This window comes from Microcebus murinus, chromosome 6 (genome assembly GCF_040939455.1).
Source record: "Microcebus murinus isolate Inina chromosome 6, M.murinus_Inina_mat1.0, whole genome shotgun sequence".
In the NCBI taxonomy this organism is placed as follows: Eukaryota; Metazoa; Chordata; class Mammalia; order Primates; family Cheirogaleidae; genus Microcebus; species Microcebus murinus.
The window spans coordinates 29,062,237-29,083,839 of record NC_134109.1 but is presented as its reverse complement, the minus strand read 5'-3'; the positions used below and the strand labels follow the sequence as shown (position 1 = coordinate 29,083,839).

The 21,603-nt window shown below is 52.7% G+C and overlaps 1 protein-coding gene across 5 annotated transcripts in view; it reads left to right on the top strand.

The window, feature by feature from the left end:
- RGS6 (regulator of G protein signaling 6) overlaps positions 1-21,603 on the top strand; it is a 520,723-nt gene that overhangs the window by 495,527 nt on the left and 3,593 nt on the right. The window contains exons 17-18 of one of the 5 annotated variants that reach the window (XM_076003888.1): positions 1,914-1,967; positions 13,356-13,422. The exons of 1 other annotated variant lie outside the window; for it this stretch is intronic. In XM_076003888.1, the coding sequence (XP_075860003.1) occupies positions 1,914-1,967; positions 13,356-13,422 (121 nt within the window). Of the gene's footprint in view, positions 1-1,913; positions 1,968-13,355; positions 13,423-21,603 lie in introns of those variants that run through there. 3 more of the 5 variants (XM_076003892.1, XM_076003889.1, XM_076003891.1) reach the window with 3 other exon arrangements.

The following is a 21,603-nucleotide window of genomic DNA, read 5'->3' as shown; positions in this document are numbered from 1 at the left end:
CCTACCTTCTCCTCCCATTTCTTCCTGAGAGTCTCCAGGTACGGATCTGATTTGTAACTCGGCACTTTCAGGTAGGCCCAGAGTATCTTCTGACTTCAGGGACGGGCTCACCATGCGATAGTAATGTCCAGGCCATAAAAGGTATGTGAGAGTCACAACCACCCTCCAGCTAGGAGAGGGCATACGACTCAGCCTCACTTTTCTGCCGAGAACAGCCCCCCAGATGGAGTCTGGAGGCACAGCCTTCTGCTCCTTTGTCCCTAATTCATCCTCTTTCCTAATATTTTCCAAGTAAAGCATAGTCACTCTGAAGAACCAGGTTCCCTAGGGTTAGGTGAGCCGGGTTTGGGGGCTACTCCAGGACATTTAGGTACCAGTGATGGTGGTTTTCCGGGGCAGCTTGATGGCCCGCACAAGGCCAAGGAACATGAATGAGTCAGGCCAGTGGTTACCCTCTGTGAGCAGCCACTCGGTAGCCAGAGGACAAGAATGATAAGCACAGAATGCAGGGCCTAGGACTGGCCCAACTTGAGCCAAATGTTTGGCACCTGGCTGCCATGGGGTTAAAGTAGAGTCCGGCTGCCCCACAGTGGAGACGTTTATGGTACCCAGGGCCGAGCGTGTATCTTTCAGATCCTCCTGCAAGAAGAAAGCCCAGCCCAGCCCTGTGGTGGTGTGTCGTTTGTGTTGTGTTTTCCTTCTGCAACCTCCTGTCTGCCACTGGCAGCTGGCTGAGCTGATGGGGGAGGGGTGGCTGCCAAGGAAGCCCCCTGACCTCATCCACAGACAGACGGCTGCCTTCAGCCTGCCCTCTCTGCTTCCAGCACGTTCTGCAGACCCACAGACACCTGGCTGCCTCTCAGCTCCCTAATTTCAGTTATTTGCCGCGTGTATGTGTGTGTCCGTGTGAACATGTGTGCTCTTCAAATTTCCCAGCCTCGGCCTCAGGACCCTGGAACACGGGTCCAGGATACATTCTCCTGGGACCCTGCAGGTGGGAAACGCGAGGCAAGGTCAGGAGCACACCACCCCTCTCTTCCTCGGGTGGCAGCGGTAGGCTAGGCCTGGGAGAACCTGCGAGGGCTTTGCCCCCCTGCCCCTGCTAAGAGTTCCCCAGGAGCTTCTTGAACCTCCCCTAGCCTGTTGTGAGTACACCTGGGAAGGTGTCACCTGCCTGGATCATGAGAGAGCATTTTCTGTTCAGAACAATCCCCATCTTATCATCTTCTGAGGCCGAAGACCCTTTGTCACTGGAGAGGACCTGGTAGACCCTCCTTGCTCTAAGGATGCAGAATGGGGGTCATTGGGAAGTCACTGAAGTTAGCAAACGTTCTTGCTGCCCCTGGGCAGGGAAATCTCAAGAGAGAAAATAGTCCTAACTGGACTCCGGTGGAGTGGATGACTTCACCTCCCTGGTGGCCTTCCTGCCGTCCCATCAGCATCCCCTCGACACCCCACTGGCCCTCAGAGCCAGTCTGTTCTGTGTCACCCCTCGGAGCCCCCAGATGGCCGCCTGGGGACTCATGGCCACAACCACCAGGGCTCCTGCCTATGGGCACGGACACTTGGAAGCGGTCGGCAAGGGGCTCAAACTAGAGGCCGGGGTCCCGTGCACAGCCGTGGCAGCTCCTCGCCCAAGCCCTGCAGCACTTCGTGGCCCCTTGAGAAGCACCCACGCCTCTGCTCACTGCTCAAGGAGGCAGCACCGCTCTCCTGGGCTTCTGTCTTCTGTCTCTCCCATCCACTCTGCCAACAGCGCTGGCTGCTTCTCTTTTCCCATTTTTCGCCCTATTTTGCTTTCATTTTCGTTCTTCTTTAGCTGCGGCTGCTGATGTTTGGAAACCACGTGTAAGCTGAAGATTTTTTTTTTTTCTGTATTTTTCTCCCTACCTTTTTTTTTTTTTTCCCTAAAGCCAGAAAGTGAGCAAGGTCGTAGAACTTCCCTAGAAAAATTCACTCGCAGTGTGGTAAGTTCAGTCGGTTTTCTTCCCTCAACGTTTCCTTTGCTTTTGGGTTCTTTCTTTCCTTCTTTCTTGTTTCATTTATTTATTTATTTATTTTGATTGTCGTTTTCTTCAGGGTGGGAGGGAGTCCAGTGCTTCCCCCCCACACACTCAGCCCTTTTCTTTTGCGAGTGTCTGCAGCTTCCCTTCTAGGGTGAATTTGCAAGCGAGCCAGCGGCTCCCTCTGCAGAAGGTGCACACGTGACCGCCCAGCCTCGGGCCTGGGCACTGGATCTTCTGTGCGGGGCTGTGCGGAGGAAGGACGCTGCTTGCCCTCGGGCCGCGCGGTTTGTGCATCTTCTGCAGCAGCCCGGGGAGAAGGCCATCGAACCATGCCATGAAATAAATTGGCTGAGAATCATAACTCATTCTAAAAAACCAAACCAAAACAAAAAGCCAAATCTCCCCCTGTGAACTCTGGCGGTCACACCGGTGCGGGGCGCGAGCTGATGTTGCTGTGTCCGCGGCTTTTGCTGTGCGCAGGAAGCGGCCGTGCTGCATGGGTCCTGGCGGCGTGGTCTCGCTGGCGTGTGTTAGTCGCCTCTGCATGAGCCCCCGTGTCCCGCCCAGCCCCCGGCAGCCTCACACGCTCAGTGCGGCAGGGAGAGGAGGGCGGTAGCAGAATCCCAGCAGTGTCCCCAGACTCCTCACCCAGTTCCTGAGGAAAGACAGGCTACACGTTCCTACAGCTTCCCTGTTCTTGTAGGCGAGTGGCTTTCCCCCACGAGCACCCACTTAGAGAGTGGTAGGGCCCACGGTGGCACGTAAGGAGACCCCCAGTAACAGGTGGGAGCAGGGAATGAGTGACTGTTCCCTGTGGCACATGGTGGAGACTTCTACTGTGGTCTGCAGGACAGCAGAGACTCGTCTCCTCTTTCCACGCTGTTCTCTCTGCTTTGAGCAGAGCTCCGAGCACAGGCAATACTCAATCCCGCTCATTCCCTGACTCATCACAAGCTGCTAACACCAGGCCAGAGGGTGCCAAGGTGGCGGCCAGAGAGTAGGAGTCACACACAGGGAACTGTCCACATTTCCCTTTTCCAAGGGAGAAGCCCATGGCTGCAGACTTGTTTTGTTTTTGTTTTATTTTGTTTTGTTTTTGCCTCTGTTGAAGAGGAAAGTCCTTGTAAAACTTGACTACTGTATGATTAGCATCCTTATTTCATCCTTTTAGCACAAATTCTAAGAATCCTGGGTTGAAAGCAACCTAGTCATTTGCCTGCCAGGGCTGGATGCATTTTAAGTGCATTTAAACATTATTTTGAATTCACTAGGTGTAGACATCGCAGTAACTCTAGTAGGTGGCAGTTAAAGTCTCGGTACTCATCCTTTTCTTCTTTGGTCCTCCCTCTCTGTGGCTTTTCCTCGTAAGAAATCAGAACATGCCGAATGCAAGGCCTGCTGGTCCCGTGTGTGACTCCGTGGCTGGGTTGCCATGGCCACGTGGCTACACACACCAGGAAAGTGCCACAGGCTGTCAGAAACAAGGCCTGTGGGACATCCTCCACCGACAATGGCTCGATAGAAAGTGGGGAGATCCCACCTCTCTCTCTCTCTCTCTCTCTCTCTCTCTCTCTCTCTCTCTCTCTCTCTCTCTCTCCTCAGGCCTGGCTGCTCTGTGGGCAGAGGATGTTTAGAGATTTTGTTGAGAGGCTGAGAGGACAGTTTCCTCCAGTGCAAACTGTAGGGAAGCAGAAATTTGATGGCCCCGTGGAGGCTCCTCAGGGTCGAGGGTGTGAGAGGAAGGCTGGCACTTGGACAAGATGGCCCGACATCTTCAGGCTGCTTTTCCTGAGAAGCAGGTCTCAGGAAAGGCTAGAATGGTCTCTGTGAAGCTCCGTGAGGAGCGTTCATTGATTTCCCGTCATCCCAGAAGCGGCGTTGGCGTGGTGGTTCTCCGCGGGCTGTTGACAGAGCAGGAAAGCACCAGACACCGCCCAGTGTCTGAAGTGTGCACGTGGGAGAACTTATGGAGATGTTTTCAGGGCAGGCCGAAGGAGGAAATTACCCCAAACTCCTGAGGGTATGGCCAAAAGGCCCAAACTTTTAAAAAAATACCTAAATTCCTAAATTCCCTGCTGCTCCTTTGTGAACAGGAGACCCTCAGGGGTGCTGCATGGAGAATTTTTGGTTCCGGTGCTACAGAGGGATTTCCACTGATCTGTCCCTGCTCCTTGTGCCCTTGGGGTAAAGCCACATCCCCACGGAGGCGTGGCTGAGTTTGGGGATACGGCCCGTGGCTGTGGAACAGTACTGGCTCTCAGATTACTTAAGGCTGGAACCCAGGAATTTGGTCTCAACAGCCCAGTGTTCTAATCAAACAGAGCTAACCACCCAACCAATATGCCTTTCAATTTGACACCCGGTCTCTGAATATTATATACATAAAAGTTTGATTTCTCTAAGAGAAGATCTACATGAATGCTTCATCGGCTACATACCGCAGGCCATAAACTAAAGGAAGGGCTCGTTCAATAGCATTCCCACGTTGCTGGGAGAGGGGTAAGAAGACCACCCACATCTTGGGGCTAATAACTGGAAAAAAAGGGAAGTGCAGCTAGGTAACTCACTTTTTTTTCTTGGTAAAGTGGGAGCATTTGGAGAAAGCAAATAGTTTTCTCCAGTTCTCAAGGTGTGCTTTGACTTGGAGGGATTGTCCATTGAAGGCCCAAGATGCCCCCTTTCACATGAGATCCTAATGAGTAGTTTACTGTGGCTCAGGGAAGCTTCCCCTAGTTTGGGTGCAGAAGGGACCTGGCACTCCCTAATCAATAGCAGCAGTGCTGTGTGAGCTTCTCCTTCCAATGGAAGTTTCAATATACTATAAAAGCGAGTGTCTGGGAATGCTGTGCCAAGTGGCACGTTGTTTGGCAAACAGGAACCACAGAGCCTGTCTGAAATCCGGCTTATTTGACTGGGAAGGCCCAGGTTCAGAACCAAATATGACTAAATGAAGTCCATGGCAGAGCACAACCAGCCCATAATGTGCCTTTATTCAAAACAGAAAACAGGACTCCCTCTGGTGGGCCCCACAGATGCCCAGCTGGCCAAGGAAACACAGGCTGGATTTCAGCCCCGCCGTCCCCCTGAGCGCCTTGTGCAGTGAATAGCCCACGCCACTGTGCATGGGGGCCCTTGTCGGAGGAGCCTCGGTTCCAGAAGGAGCTGTAACATCCAGCAGCTTCCCCAGGGGGCCTCCAGACATGGCCACGGGCCAAAGGGGCTGGAGCCTGTTTCTCCCTGGTCCTGCCCACTGGGAAGCTGCCTTTCACGGTGGCTATGAAATAGGAAAACCGCAGTAGGAAACATCTGGCCAGTGATTGTTGGTTCCACCTCTTCTTCCGACGCTTTCGTAGAAAAGTCCCAGACGTTACTGATCAGGGAGAGGAGGCGGCTTCTGCAACTAAAGGCCGTTTCCTGGTGCTCCCAGCCAGGCTGCCTGTCTCTGCCGTCTTCCTGGTTTTGTGGTTGACAGATGACAGTGGGGGCACCAGGGTACCCAGAGCTGACATTCTTCCCTGGCCCCCCTTTTAGGTGTGTTCGTTCCTTCAGATTCCACAGGGACTCCCACAAAGGGGTGGGGGCCTCCCCAGGTCCCGACTCTGAGGTCGGGGACCAGGAAGAGGCGTGGGAGGGAGGGGGCGGGGAAGCCAAGGCCTGGGTGCCACAGTAGCAGCGATGTGACTTTCCCTTTGGGGATGGTGGCAGGAGAAGCTGGAGGAAGTCCTCTGCCCAGAGGGCGATGGCACCTCCGTCAGGACAATGACGCCCGAGTGAGGCCAGCGTCAGGCCCCTGGGCACCTCTCCTCAGCTGTCTCCCCAGAGCCTCGCCAGCCCCCGCCTGGGCTCCTGAGGTGGGAAACGGGGTTGCTGGTGCCTGAGCGAGCTCTGGAGGCCGCGGAGGAGAGGGGAGGCGAGGACCAGGCGTTCATCCACCTCCTAAGAGAACATCGGAGCTGAGCTTTGCCAAGGTGCTCCTTGGAATGGTGGCAGGGAGGGCCGGAAGCTGAGGGAGCCTCGGCACATGACGAGTGCATCTCGGTGGCAGGCTTTCCCGCCCTGCCTGCCAAGGAATGCAGCAGGCAAGTCAGATGGAGAGCGGGAAGCTCTGCGAGCCAGCTGCCACCCACCCTCCCTCGCCCCCTCCCTCCCTCCCTCCCCAGCCAGAAGCCAAGGGAAAGCTAATGAGAGCCAAGAAGTCAGCAGCTCCCCTCCCCCTTCCAGACAGCCCTGCAGGAAGAAGCCCCAGCTCCAGCCCGGCTGCTGACCGGAAGCAGAAGGCTGAGGCTCCTGGCAGGGGAGGAAGGGGGCAGACAACCAGGCCAACCCAGGGGCAGAGCTCCTTCCCTGGGGGTGGTTTTCTCCTCCTCCTGGGCATGTCACGGGGGACAGCCATGCACCTGGTGGGATGAGTTCCTAATACCCAGAATCCACGGATCCCCCGAGGGCTTTGACCTCAGCTAAAAATATCTTTGCAGGCCTCCAGCAACTTTACAAGGGTTAGTCCTTAGAGCCCTTTAGCACCACTGGGTCACAGACAGTAGTGCCAGCCTCTCCCATCTCAGAGCACTGAGATCCAGCGGTAGTGAAACCCTGTCCCTGGCTAGAGATGGAGGGAGACTTCTGTAGTAGTATTCAGGAGGGAAAGCAGGACAATCTGCCTCTCTTGAGCAGCAAGAACATCTGCTGGGAGTCCCGAACACCCAGCGGCCCCCACACAGAGTGGCTCCTACTTCCAGCCTCAGCTTGCTAGCTGTGTGACCTCAGGCACATCACTAGCCTTCTCTGGGCCCTGGTTTCCTCCTCTGTATAATGACATGGAGTAGATCATCTCTATGGTCCCTTCCAGTTGGAAGTGTTCTGTGGGTCGGTACTTCTCTCGATCCTGAGACTGCTGAGTTCTGTAGATCATCCCTTAGAATCAGAGAGGGGCTGCCTTCTGCCCAATTGGCTACCTGATTTGGAAGTGTCCACCAGCCTTTGAGGCTGGGAGATAAACCACAGGCAGAGTTGAGCCGGGTGCATTTACAAACCCTAGACAGGTGCTGGCGGGAGAACTGAGTGCCCCGGGCTCTCTACACCTGCTCGGCAGGTCCCCCGGCTGTTCAGGGCTCACTCGTATCTGGGAGCGGCTGCGGGCACGGGGTGCTCACCAAGAACAGGGCGAGGGACCTCCACCCTGTGGCCTGGACGGTTCTGCAGCCCTTGTGCTGCTGTCTGGATGCCCAGCTGTGTGTGTCGGGAGAGGTTGACCAGGGCAGCTGGACAGACGGGTGGGCACCAGGTTGGTGCTGCCACACCACCACCTGCATGGTGGGGTCCCGGGGCCCCGTGGGCACAGGAAGAAATGAAAGGCGAGCACTCGAGAGTCTCAGCATCACTCTGCTGTCACCTGCTCCCAGACTTTCTGGTTCCCTAGTGAACCCTGGGCCAGCTTGTCACTGTCCTCTTTTAGAGATGAGGAAAAAAGGGTACAAAAGACAGTGTTATCCTGGTTACAGTCCACAGTTAAGTCTCCTCTGGTCTCTGTCCTTCTCTCTTTGCCTTGGCTCCATGTGAAATTAGAAAAGGCGTATTTACTATTCTAGTTTTGTGTCTGGAAAACAAAAATGTTAAAATCTATTTTTGTGAACCAACTATAAAATGTAAAACAACAGAATCAGCCTGGCCAGTGGGATACAGGAAGACACAGCGACAAAGTGATTCTCCGTGGCGAGGATGGGGGAATCTTTCCAAAACTTTGCGGAGGGGTGAGACTTTTATCTATCAGAAAGGGCCAGAGGTTGGTTGTCGTTTTTGAGACCCTAGGCCCCAGACCCTTCCTCCAGCAGAAGGAGGAGCCCCAGCTGCTGCAGCTGATGGTTCAACCTGTCAGCCGAAGGCAGCCAGAAGGCCCTCCCCGCCGAGCGCCCACTCAGAGAAAAAGCCCAGCGGTGGTGATTCAGCCTCCAGACACATGGGGCTCCGCGGGGGCAGCTGCTCCCCGCCTCCCCTGCCAGCCTCCCTCGCCCCCGCCCAGGCCCTGTCCTGCCTTCCCCAGGCCCCAGTGGGCCAGGCAGTCAAGTGAAAGTCAAAGTCCGCCGAGGCAGAAAGGCACAGCTGTGTGTTTGCAGCCACTGATTCCGATGCAAATCGCCTACCCTGCCAGGCTCCAGCGAGGCAGGCAGGGGCGACCGTGAGTGTGTGCCAGGTGGGGTCTATTTCGGGAGGTGGCCTGCAGCCCTGTGCCGTGGCCTTGCCTTCCTCCCACCCCGCACAGGGGAGACACCATTCTAGAAAGTTGGTCTCACCGTAGAAGTGGCTGATAGGGTTGTGGGGTTTCAGCCTGCTCTGTGTCACTCGTGCCAAGGGACAGACAGGACGCCCGCCTCTGCAGAGGACAGAACCCACCTTATTCCCTGGACACCACAGCAGAAGGGGCCGGAGAGAGAAGTGTCCAATGGCAGGAACCTAGGACGGGGACAATGCTGCCAAGGTCAAGGTCAAGGAGAGGAGACCCAACTCTGCCTGGTGTCTGCACTGTAGAGTTCAAGGGCAAGTCATAGAACGTAAGGTCTAAGGAACTCAAAGGCCAAGAAGTAAGACCCCCATGGAGTTCCCCCAAAACAAGCTCCTGGTGAAGCAAGTAGGGACGCTTCCCCTCTATAAAGCAGCTGATGAGTCTCCCCGGGTCGGGTCGAGTCCGGAAGGCACGGCATTGCTGCGTGTGCGTGGGTAGGAGTGGTCTGTAAGACGATGCTCTGGGCAGCACGGCTGCATGGAACCCTGCAGGGGCTGAGGAGCGCTCAGAGCAGTGGCACTTTCAGTTTTGTGATGTTTGTCTGATGGCCAGTGAGAAAGACTCTTCATGTGTGCTTGGTGGCTCCCCACTGGGTGGGAAGGTGAGACAGGTGGGGGTCTGTAGCCACCCTAGCAGTGGCAGGACCCACAGAGCAGTGGTTCTTTTCCATGGTCAAATCCTGTCCACCTAAGCAACAGCCCTTGGCCCCACATGGGAATGGGCCTCGCTGCTGTGATATTATATTTGGCAAGAACTGTCCGTGGCCCCGTGCAGTCTGGCTGAGCATAGGCTGGTAACCGTAATAACCACATCTCCTGCTCCAGGAGATATTTGTTTGTGACCTGTTAGGACTGCAATATGGTTGAAAATAATGTTCTCTCCTGCCCCCCTCCACTTCCCTGTTTGCCCATATATAGGCAAAGCGAGTATAGCCAGTGTCTCAGTGGCTGGTGAGGGAAGAATTAATCCATGTCAGCTGGAAAGGCAGTCTCTGGTCGTGGGCCAGAGTGGTCCAGCCATGGCCCATCCAATATCCTTTTTGATGACGAGACAAACATGCCAACCGTATTCAAAGATCCAGACCTGGAAAGTATTGCTCATTTGGCAGATAATGGAATTGTATTTGAAAATCATCTCCATCCACAGGACTGAGGGGTCAAAAACAATTATATAAAATTTCACCAGACAATATTAATGTCTTTAAAAAATTCAGCTTTCACAACTATAGGATTGCATTCATTGCCTTTACTATAATTCAAAGTGAAAAAATTCTGGGCTTGTAGTTGACTACAAGCTTAACATTAGCAAAAGCAGGATGCAGCCACTTAAAGACAGGCAGTTTTAGGCTATGATAACTAAAGTGGACTGGTCAGAAAAGAGGGGTTTTGTGTTGCTGTAGAGTAAGTCTTGGTTCTAAGCCCCTATAGTTTATCAGGTAAATTCAGAAGAAAATGACTAGGGAGAGAAAGGAACTCTGGAAGCCATGTCAGAGGAAACTGGAGTGAAGACGGCCAGCCCCCAGAGACTGGATGGCCATCGTGAAATCCATTTGCGTTTGTCTTCCAGAGTGAGTGGACACTTCTGGATTGCTCCAGAGGGCAGAACTAGAACAAATGGCTAGAAAATATGAGGAATGTCACTCTACTGAAAATATTCTAACAGTAGCCACTACCCAACAGTGGACTATGTCACCCAAGGAGCAACGAGCTCCCTGGCTAACCGTTTAGAAGCTGAATGGCCAGGGACATTGCAGAGTCGCTTTCCGCGCTGGGTCCCCTGGCCTCTTGCAACTGGGATGTCATGCCGCATTAAACGTTTCTTACATGGATCTTACTGCATTCCATCCTGCAGTTTACAAATGAGTCGTGGAAAAGGAGAATGGATTATATGAAGGGAGTTTGCTGAGGTTGGAGGAGAGGAATCCAAAGGATTCAGATTAGACCCTGCCTTGAGGGAGAAAATGCCAGATCATGTCACACTCAAAGCTAGGGCAACTGTCAAGAAGTGGAATTACTGCCCCTTCGCGTGTCATTCTTGCCTGGTTTTTTTTTTTATTGTTGTTGTTGTTGCTATTGTTTGTTTGGTTTGATTTGGTTTGGGTTGGGATTTTTTTTTGTTTTGTTTTTGGTTTTTGGTTGTTGTTTTTTGTTTTGTCATTTGCTGCCACAGCAGCTGAGCTTTGGGCAATAGGGCTGTCTCCCCCAAATGCCTAAAAGGAGGTCAGCAAGTGGAGGCCACAGGTGCCCGTGGGCACAGGAGGCTGGTGGCTGTAGTGCAGAGGCTGAGCACAGCCAGGAGTGGCCATGTTCCTGGGGTGCCGGGCCCTGGGTTGGAGAAAGCTTAGCCTGTTGTAGTTCCCATCCAGAAAGCGTGTTTTGTTGAAAGCAAAACAGATAGAAAAGCCACTTGCCTTTTACCCAGTGCCAGTTGCAGGTTCCAGCTGGACAAGCTGACACCAGAATCGTCTTGGCCTGGCCAAGAGCAGAGCACACTCCCAGAGACCTCAGACAAGGAGAAACTGCCCTCCTGGGCTCCTCTCCTCTGAGCCCTGCCGGGGACTCATCCTCAGCCCCACCCGGGGAGGGAAGGGCCTCATGTCACATGCTTCCCAGCTGTCCCAAGAACCAACCCGATTGCACATGACATTCCCTCCTCTCTGGGCTTCACCAGAGCTGCTTTCAACTCGTCATGGGATTGTATAATTATGGTGATTACAGCTTGTGGCTTTTTTCCTCTCTTCATCTTTTGCGTTCAAATTCTTTGAGCCCTCTCATTAAACATGGCGATCATGGTAAAGTCAGCAAAGTTTTAATAAGACACTTTTAAAGCTAAAGAAAGCCCAGTCAGACTTGATTGTTACCGTGTTCTCTCAGACATTCCTTTAAAACTGGTAGGCACCGTTGTAAGAGGTGGGGGAGAGGCAGGAGCAGGGCTCCGGGGCACCTGTGCTCACAGGGCTGGAGGACCAGTCTACACCGTGCCGCGGCCTCTCTCGCCTGCACCAGGAGCGTGGTGCATCTGAACCCCAGGCCCAATAGGAAAAGGACAGACTGTCAACAAGGACAGAGGGATCGGCTTTAACGTCAGAGCAGATTACACTGGGAAATGGAGGTGGAGCATCCAATACTCAACCCAATCTTCTAATCTGCAGCAAAAGTGGTGGGGAAATTCTGATGGGTTCTCTGGCCTGGAGAGTGCTGGAAGGTTCTGGGGCATTCATGATTCTCCATATTAAATATGTAAAGGAGTCAACTGTTAGCATTCATGAGTGATCACGGTCCAGTGGTCACATACTTGGTGGAGGTTTCCTGGGTAATGACACAGCTTCGGATCTCATTATCTGCTGGCGCTTGATCATAGCTTTCTTGAATGGCTATCATATCTGTAGGACATCACGAGAAGGACCACCAAGAAGGAATGTGGGATGGTTGGTGGTCTCCAGAGCACCCTGACCTGCTGTTCAGCGGGTCCATCCAGGCTTGATGTCAGGGTCCCTTCACTTCCATGTGCCCTAGGAATTGCAAAGATACCCACACAGCGAGGTGCATCTTGCTCCAGCAGGTGTGTGTTTTGTGGAGGCCCCTGATTGGTCCCTCGTGACTTGGGCAGCTTCTCTAAGCCTCAGTTTCCTAATCCATAAAAGGGAGATAAAAGTAAATGATTAATTGGGGGAAAAATACAGAAAGCTCTTCACACACTGTTTACAGTGCATGTGCTTAACAGGTATAGCTCTTAGTATTATTTTCATCATTATGATGCTATTTGCAGCCCAGGCTTAGCTCTTACTTACTACCTTATTTAATTTCCAACAATAGTCTGCCAGGTAGGGATCATTACATTTATTTTGCAGTTGAGGATGGGTAAGTGGGTCTCTCATTTATGACAGTGTATGCAAAGTACATTTATTATAGTATTGGCTCATAGTACATATTGAATAAAGGTAGCTATTATTATTGGCTTCTTTTTAAAGTCAACTCAGAAACATAATTCTCTGTTTTCCCTGGGAGTGGAGGAGCTGTGGTGCCCAGCAGGCCAGCTCCTGCTCTGTGCTCAATGTCTTGGAGCCCCTGAGCACCTCCCAGGAAGCCATGGGAGATGGTGGGCTTGTCAGCCTGTGAGGTGCCAGAAGGCAGACAGAGCCACTGGCCAAACACTATATATGTTGGCAGGATGTGGCCTTTGCCCCCCTATGGAGGTTCAGGACCCTAAGATGCCTCCTGCTATAAGACACGGATCAAAACTGGTTCTGCCCATGATAAGAGCATGAAATCCAATACTCCAAATGCAGCCCCTGCGTGCCAGCAGCCTCGTTCCCAGAAACACTCACCTCTCAGCTGCCCGCCTGCCCGGGGCCACCCTGAGCAATACAGCCTCAACAAGTCCAGTTGCTCCACCTGCCAGATAAACACAGGTTCTCTTCTTTAACCACTTATTCCAAGGTGAGGTTATTGGAGGAGTCAGAAGCAAGTGGCAGGGGATGCTCTGAAGTCCCCCGATAAACCAGCCCCCTGGCGCGGGTGCTCCTCCTGCTTGTAGCACCCCCAGAAACAGTGGAGAAGCCGTTTCCACTGACACAAATGGATGGCTTTTTCCTGGGGAGAATTCCATTTTTACATATGTATTTTAAAGTAAATGCTTTAAGTTTGTATTAGTATTTGCAGTGTTAGTATCAAAGATTGGCATCGTAGGAGCCGATATAAAACTCTACAGCCAATTATGCGATGGCTTATGCACCTTGCATGAGACGCTTCAGTGAGTGCCTGTGGTGTAAATGTGCACATGAACGTGTGCACAGGTGTATACACGTGTGCACAGGTGTATACACATGTGCACAGGTTTATACATGTGTGCACAGGTGCATGTGCCGCCTGCCTGGCATTCGCCTCCGTGTTCGGTGTATGGTGCGCGTGTAACCATATGCTGCGATCTGCACGCGCCTGTGCTGCATGGATTGCATGCCCACCGCGGCCATGTGCATGTCTGGGTAGGGGCTCCTCTAAAGCCACAGGTCTTCACAGTTTCAGCTGGATAAGTTATTCTTCACTTCCCTTCCTAAAAACACAATTGCCTAGTGCTGCTGGCGCAGAGTCAGAATGGCCGCTGCATTTTCCCCCCGAGGTGGCTTCCTTCCAGCAGTGGGTGAGTGATCCCGGCGTCTACACACTCTCTAACCTCTGGGCTCCTTCTGCACAGAGGCGTTCCCAAACCCGAAAGAGACGATCTGTTTGTCGTGGCCTGGTCTCTGCCCACCACACCTGTTCTCATCCCTTGCTTCTAGGGACAGTCAGCAGCACCCATTTCTTGGTGCCCCCTCTTTTTTGCACAGTCTTTGCACTCAGAGTTTTTCCTTACTAAGAAGCAAGGAGCTGAGGGGTCCAGAAATGATGCTGTGATGAGCCCCATGTCCCAGAGGCAGTGTACAAATAACATCCTTAATAACACTGATCCAGGAGCTGGCTTTTCCTCGTTCCCTAGCAGAATAGGACAGAAGTGCCTACTACCTTGGAGGGAGCTTTTAAATCCAGTAGCAGCATCCTTAGGCTTCATCTCCTGGCTTAAGACTTCATCACCTTTCCTCCATGGGCCAGGGCCAAGTCCTGCAGGAAACTGAGAAATCTCACATTTCTACGTACTAGACCACCAGGGGAGAAGGATGCTGAGAAACACTGACCATCCACTGTCCCATGGGGACCAGAAACATCTCAGCCACATGTGAAAAGAATCTGTAGGAAAGTGAGAAGGTTCTCTTTGGCTAGGAATCCCAACAACCCAAGTTTCTATCCCAGCGTTTCTTGCAAATGCTGCTGCACTCTTGCAGGTTAGGAATGCATGCCTGACAAATGCCTGCTGAATTGCATTCCGGGTAGCAGGGAGAAAAGAGAAATGAGCCAGCCCTCTTTGTGTCTGCGTTCAAGTGGACCTGGACATGCACTGAAGTGTTATGCTTTTTGGAGGGGGGGGCGGTGGGTAGCAGGTTGACTATGCCTTCTAGGCTCTATCTTGGCAGCTGGCTTAACCAGGGACCCCAACCAACATACATATTTTGAGTGAACACATTTCCAGGAGATGACAAGTGCCCTTAGGAGGATGGAGTTACAGTCCTCATAGGTCCTGGGGAAAAATCACATACTGCCAAGCAGGTGATTTTCTCTTGCTGCTTCGTCCACAATATCGAGTCACTGAACTGCAGCTGCACTCTCCCCTGTAGTCATAGTCAAAGGTTACTTGAACTTCCTAGTTAGAAAAAAGTAGCATCAAGTTGTTGCCTATAGCAACACAGCCATGTCCCTGTTTCCTCGAGTCTTTCAGCCTTTGCCTAATTTGGAGTGAACCAGAGCTTAGATGCCAAAGTATGTTTGGGGAGGAGGAGGAGGAGGACTTGGAGAGGAAGAGGGTGGGCATTGAGTGGGCCACGGGAGGCATGCTACTGAGAGGTCTTGCAAGCAGAATGACCCCCTGCACTGCGCTCCTGAGGCCACCAACAGTTTCCTGCAAGCTGAGTGTAGAAAGAGCAATCGGGTTGTTCAGTTGGACGAGAGGAAGGAGAGAGGAGAGATCTGGTATAAAAAGGGGCATTTCCACTGCATGGGGATAAAGAGTGTCAGGGAGAATGGAAATGAGCAACTTGGGAAGGAGGCCAGGGAGGCTGTGCCTGTCGTTCTGCCGCCAACCTGGGGCTCAGCTGCTGAGCCTGGTCTCGCCTGGCATCCCTACCTGCTTCCAGATTTGTCCCTGCACACCTGGGGGGGCCACAAGGAGGGTCCCCCATCACTCACCAAAACTGGCAGGCAGAAGTTGGCCTCCGAGAAGAGCCCCTTAAGTGGTGAGCGTGGTGGGGGTAGAGGTCAGGGGTCCCAGGAACAGCGCTGGGGAGGGCTCCCCGCACCTTGCTGGGCACCCCCACTTAGGCACTTGGCCTAGAATGATCTGCAAGGAGGTCGGTTCTGATTGGAGTAAGGCTCCCCCTTGCCTGCCCCACCTTAGAAAGGTAAACATCACACCCGCTTCCGTCCTCCCTGGAACACTTGCCATGTGTGTTCCAGAGGCATTGGCACCAACGACACAGGGCCACAAACAGAATGGCCTCACCCGGGTGAGGGTGGCTTCACCCGGCCTGACCTTAAGTCCAGGTGCAGCAAGCCGTGACGACCTGCGCCCTAGCTCAGTGCGGTACCCAAAGGCTCCTTTTGCCAGGCTTGTCAGCCAGAAGATGGCACCTCCCCTCTCTCAGGGTCCCCAAATGGGGTGAGGGGAAGCAGCTTAGCAGAGGAGAAACTCCTGGCATGGGCTCAAGCGTGCTCAACAGCTGAAGCTGCGTTCTCCAAGGGGTTGAGAAAATCAGCCTGCATTGTCCCAAGAGGTTGCCCAGTGTGCGTGGGCCTGGGGACGTCCTTAATCCCTGAGCAGTGTTCCCATCTGCCTCTGTCCTTGCAAGTGACAGTCAAGTGCAAAGTAGAAAGTGTACGGGTCACAAGGGCCGACCTGCACGGCCCTGCCGCTGACTGGCCACGTGCTCTCAGGCAAGTTACGCAAGCTCTGTGGGCGTCTGTTTCTCATCTTTTTGGTGGGTTTACAGGAATTTCTGACTGGCAGGGACGTTACGGACATTAGGGCAAGTGTTTGTGAAATGCCCAGTGGGCTTGACACACGATGGCTGCCCAATGGCCAATCAACAGAGAGCAGCTAGTAACTGTCCTTGGCGGCCGACTGTATCCGTGGTCACAGGACACTCCCTGCTCTGCCACCATCAAGGCCCAGGCTGTTTGAAGACAAGGGCCCTGGAGAAGGGAGGGTACATGCAATGTCAATGCCACTCTGTTGAACAGGAATAAGAAATTCAAACCGAAAAGCCCTGGAGGATCAGAGGATAGGTTGGGCCTTTTATATTTAATCCAGATAGGAGAAGTGTTATTCATCTTTTCTAAATTCAAAAATGTTAAATAAAATTTTTGCAAGCACTAGTAGTTGCCAATACAGGATAGAATAAGGTGGCTGAACCTGCTAATGGTGTCAGTGACATTTTGTGGGAATTGCATTCAGGTAGATTCCACATCCCCACCGTTGACGTGGCAAAACCTGGGTGTTTATGCCAGTGTACATAAGACGGTGGCAGTTTCAAAATAATCCATTGTTTTATTCTGCTCATACTCCTTTTTTTTTTTTTGAGACAGAGTCTTGCTCTGTCGCCCAGACTCGAGTGCAGTGGTGTCATCATAGCTCACAGCAACCTTACACTCCTGGGCTCGAGCGATCCTCCTGCCTCAGGCTCCCTGGTAGGTGAGACTACAGGCATGCGCCACCATGCCCGGCTAATTTTTCCATTTTTTGTAGACATGGGGTCTCCTTCTAGCTTGGGCTCATATTCCTTATATTTTTAACAGATCTAGGTTTAATTACACATGAGTGCACTGTATCTTAATTCTTCAGCCAGTGAACTTCTTTTTTTTATTAATTCACTTTTCTCCTGTTCCTTGATTTTTTAAAATTCGGGTGTTGTTCTATGTTTGTGGTATATCTTCTTACAAAAACAGTTGACTAAAGAGAATATTTTAAAACCACATAAAATGCCCTGACATGCCTGAGAGCTCAGAAAGCCTGGCAAGGACCTGGGGGTGACATAGACCCAGGAACAGACCTGCCGCAGGCCCCCGACCTACCCACCGAGCAAGGGTGAGGAAGCCGGGGACGGCCCCTGCCCTCCTGTGCCCTGTTGGCCAGCTGTGCTGCAGACAGCCGTGTGTAATCTTTGATTTTTCCATTTCATCTGCCCCACCTTGCTTCACAAAGCTGAATGGAGGGGGATAAGAGAAAGAGAATTAAAACGTGTTTTGAAACTGTTCTACATAATGTACGCATTTTCCTACCAGCCCCTGCCAGAGTTTCTCAGACCCTTTAACCATCCCAAGCAGATGGCACTCTCTCTCTCCCCAATGTTAAACATCACTGAGAAAGGAGGTGCCATGGAATTCATTGTACTCCCTTTTAAAATCATTGGTTTTGCTTTGTTCAGTGGAGAAGGGGCACAAGGGGTGACAACCTCCAGGGTGTCACCTGAGGAAGTGGGATAGGTCCTTGGTCCAGGCCCTGCAGAGCCCAAGCATAGCCCCTACCTTTCCACCTGGCTCTTGGGCGCCTCTCCCCACCCCTCCCCCAGGCCTGTGAGTCCACCTGTGCATCCTTTATGAACTTGAGTGTCACCTGCTCAGAGGTGACCTTCAAGTTGCTTCAGGACAGCACATCTCTGGGGCCTCCCACTTCTTGCCTGCGGAGGTCACTTGGTGAGCCCTGTCGGCAAAACACCATTTTTCTTTAGCAAGGATGAAAAATGCCTGTGTGTCACACCAATGGGATCATTTAGGGTCAGCGGGGGCTAGAAAGAGTGTTCCAAATTAGTTCTGTTGCAAGCCCAGCTCCTCTAGCCGAGGAATCTGGGTGTCTCCTGTCCTGGAGGGGGAAGCTCCCAACTTCTCCAAAGGCCGAGATGGGCCCAGCAGCTGCGGAGGAGCAGGAGATGGGAGACTCCAAGGCACAGGATATGTGATAGCTGGGGGTTTTTTCCTAATCATTGTTTTATTTCTTTTGAGGTATAATTATATACAGTACAATGAACAGATCTGAAGTGTACAGCTCAATGAATTTGACAAGTGTATGTACCCGTGTAACCTGTACCCCAGCACTCTAGAAAGTTCCCTCATGCCCCTTTCCAATCAGTTTCATCCCTCTCCCCTGGGAGCAACCGTAGTGGATTCCCTTCCCCTTGGTGGACTTGAGATCTGTAACTTTGGTCTTATGTCACCTGGGCAAATCAGCAAGAGAATCTCATCAGCAGCTTAGATGTCCCTACCCCCTTAGTGTTGAAAAGGGCCCCCAGTGCTTGGCTCTGCTGCCCCCAACATGCCATCTGACCCCTGGGGCTACTCTCTGTGCCTCAGCCCTCTTCTCAGCCAAAGAATTTAGCATCAGTCTCCCAGGTAAGTGGCAAAAGCTCGCGGTAACCCAGGTAGTGCATGCTTTGTTGATTAATATCTGGAAGTGCAATGCACAGAGCCACAGCATGTCAAGCAGCATGTTGATTTTTCTTAAAGTACTGCACAAAAGGGAGCTATTCCTTTTGTGCGTTTCCTTTCAGAAACAAAGGATTCCATGACCACCTTCTTCCAGGCTTCTAGCCATCAAGATGGCCGCAGAGCTGACATGATTAATCAGAGCGGCGGGTGGGAGTTGAATGTGTGGGTGTTTGTGAACCCAGCACTGAGCCCACGGTCCATGAAATTGAAGGACCCGAAATTCTACTGGATTACACTTTGCCAAATGTCTTGAAGGTGAAAAGTGCTTTGTCTGTCTGCAAAGCTCTGGTGTCCCTGGAATGTACCTTCTGCAGCTCGGTTCTTAATCACTGTATATTTTTTCACTTGGACAAAGGCTGCCTGCTAATAGCATTTTCAACCAGCCTCAGCTGCTTTGCTCAGCTACGCCAAGGCCTCAGGCTGAGCTGGCTGCAGTTTCCTGGCACCATGATCCGCTCCCAACTGACCAGCACTGAGGAACATCACACATTCACACCCTGAAAAAACTGCTTCCTCCGTAACTATGCAAATGCCAGGCACATGCACAATTACCACTCCCCTCCCTAAGTGGATCCCCCAAACTGGAGGCAGGGATGACAGCACAAAGGAGGAAGGAGGGAGCCCTAGAGGGTGCAGGGAGCTCTCCTCTCTCTGGGCAGAGCAACCAAGTGCCTCAGGAGCTTCCTGCAAGCCCACAGGAGCATATGCTTTGGGGCAGCTCATCTCTGAACACAGGTAGCCTCTGCTATCAGATTTCACTTTGATCACTGAAAACTACAGGCGTCTCAGCTCTTCAGAAGGGAGGCAGCTGCTGAGCAAGTGTGATTGCAGGATTTCTTCCCCAAAGCCCTGGGCCAGGCATCTAGCCATGCCTGCATCCTGCATGATTAACCACCTTCTAGCTTGAGCCTGCCCTCGCTCGCCCGGGAGGTCGCTGGGTAGCGGGTAGATTGCAGCTGGGCTGAGCTGCCTCCCGAGCCGACCTGAACCCGCGTGACCTCCATCTTTAGCAGCAAAACTGGCATTTGGTAAATGCGTGAGCGCAGGAGTGGGGAGAGGGAGACAAAAATGCCAAGCAGCACCACCTGGATTGCTGAGAGGTTGGGAACAATCCCAGGGGTGGCCCCTGGGCAGGTCAGCTGCACCATCCCACCCTGAAGACCTGGGAAACGGAAGTGGTGGGGGGCACGGCAGTGACAGGCTGGCCACAGGTCCTGGCGTCAGAGCTTTGAGGCTGAGCTCCAGGGTCTAGGCAGGAAGAGATTAATTAGCACCTCCAAGCCCAGCCTAGCAGGTTCTATAGAACTGGGAGGGGTTAGGGTGGGAGAGCCTCAGGGCTGAATTCACCTAAAACAAATAGACAGACGTATAATCCTCCAGAAATAGCATCTCCAGCCTCCCTCAACCCACAGCCCCTCTCCAGCCAAAATGACCTTGTGAGTCAGGTTGAAGCTGTAAGGAGGGTTTGGGCAACTGGTAAACGTCACCTTCTTTGTCTCTGGGCCTTTAACATACACACTGGCGACAGACTCCTATTCAGGAGCTTTAGAGACTGTTTCCCCCACATTCTCCAGCTAAATCAGAGCCTTAAACTCGGTGAATAGTAAAGCCAGACCATGTATGCTTGGGTACGCGGTGTGTAACCTGGGGCCCTGGTGGAGGAGGGATGGGAGGAGGGAAGGAGCGGGTATTTGGCGTGTGGTTGCCACAGCAATAAGCAGCACCCAAGAGGAAAGCAGCATTCCTTCCCGCCTTTCATGAGGGCCGGCTGGGGCGGGCGAGGGGGGTGGGGAGGGTTGTGAGAGCCCTCAGGCCAGACCCAGCGCCCCACATTGTCCCAGAGAGGAGCCCACACAGGCCCCTGTGCTTCCTGCCTTCAGGCCTGCACCGGGCAGGCCCATTCCCAGGTGACCCAACAAGACAACAAATGCCTCCCACTACTCCCCTACTCGTAAGAAAGGGGACTCCAGGAGGGCACAGTGAGGTGTGTGCGGCAGAACCCCGCCTGGGGGACTCCTTGAAGGTCAGCCTGCCTTCGGAGAGCTACTGTTGGGCCTAACCTGCTCGAGACAAAGGAGTAGCCATCCTGTTGCAGTGATTTTCAAAGAGCAATGCTATAACCCTCTAGGATTTAAAAATTTTTTTAAAAATCTGATTAAAAAATCCTTAGGCTAGTATAAATGTATACTGCTGCAGGCTAAGTTTAGTGTATTTGAAGATTCAGATTAGGTTGCTGATGGGAAGATTGTGTGTGTGTGTGTGTGTGTGTGTGTGTGTGTGTGTGTGTGTGTTTGAGAAGGGAGGAAAAAAAATGAAAAGTTTTGTCTCACTAGTGAAAATGAGGAGTGAACAAAAGGGAAAAAACAGAGCAAGGAGAAAGGCGGGCAAAGGTAGACTTTCTGACGGCTCCTGAGGGCAGCTCTGTTTCTGGACAAGCTCCCGTCGTGCCATCAGATGGGAAGCCACGTCCCTCCGTGGAGATCTAAGGCAGATGCCACATTGTCCCGCATGCAGCAAACCCGTAGCCTGTGTTGCTGCTTTATTAGACATACCCATTATCCATCAATTCATCAGTCAGCAGGTTTATTGAGTGCCCTACCAGGCTCCGCAAACCTGATCAATTGTTTTTAATTACATCTAGCTCACACGCAGCCAAGCCCAGTAAACAAGACGAGCCCTCACACCCCACTTGGAAACGAGCGTGAGGAATTGCTGGCCCTCGCACTCCCGCTACTCAACCCGCAGCCCCCGCCCGCGCGGTCACGTGCCAGCCTGCACAGATGGCGGTGGTGTCACTGACCCGCTGTCAATACTAGGATGGGTTTGCAGTGTTTTCCCAGATGCAGTGATCCGTCTGCTTGGGTGCAGCCACACTGTTCTCTGGCCCCCCATCCAGTGGTGTGGGTTCCCAAATTCCCAAAGGGGGGACGGGATGGTGGGGTACAGACCACCCAAGGAAAATGAGCAGAGTGACGGCCTCACTCATCTTCCTCCCTGCTCTTGGTGCCCAGGCCCCAGTCCCTTCCTAGGTCGGGGGTCCCTCAGCCACCTCTCGGCATGCAGACAGCTGGACTCCCCGAGCACCTCTGTGCCCCGTGCACCAGGCCTCAGGGGTCAGTTTACCTTTCTAGAGTCTGAGAAGAACTGCCGGACAGGTTGTAGTTGAGAGGCTGGTGGACTTCCTGGTGGGGGGGTCATGAACTCGGCCTCTGGGTGCCACAGACGGGAGCAAGAACATAGGAGACAGTGGGAC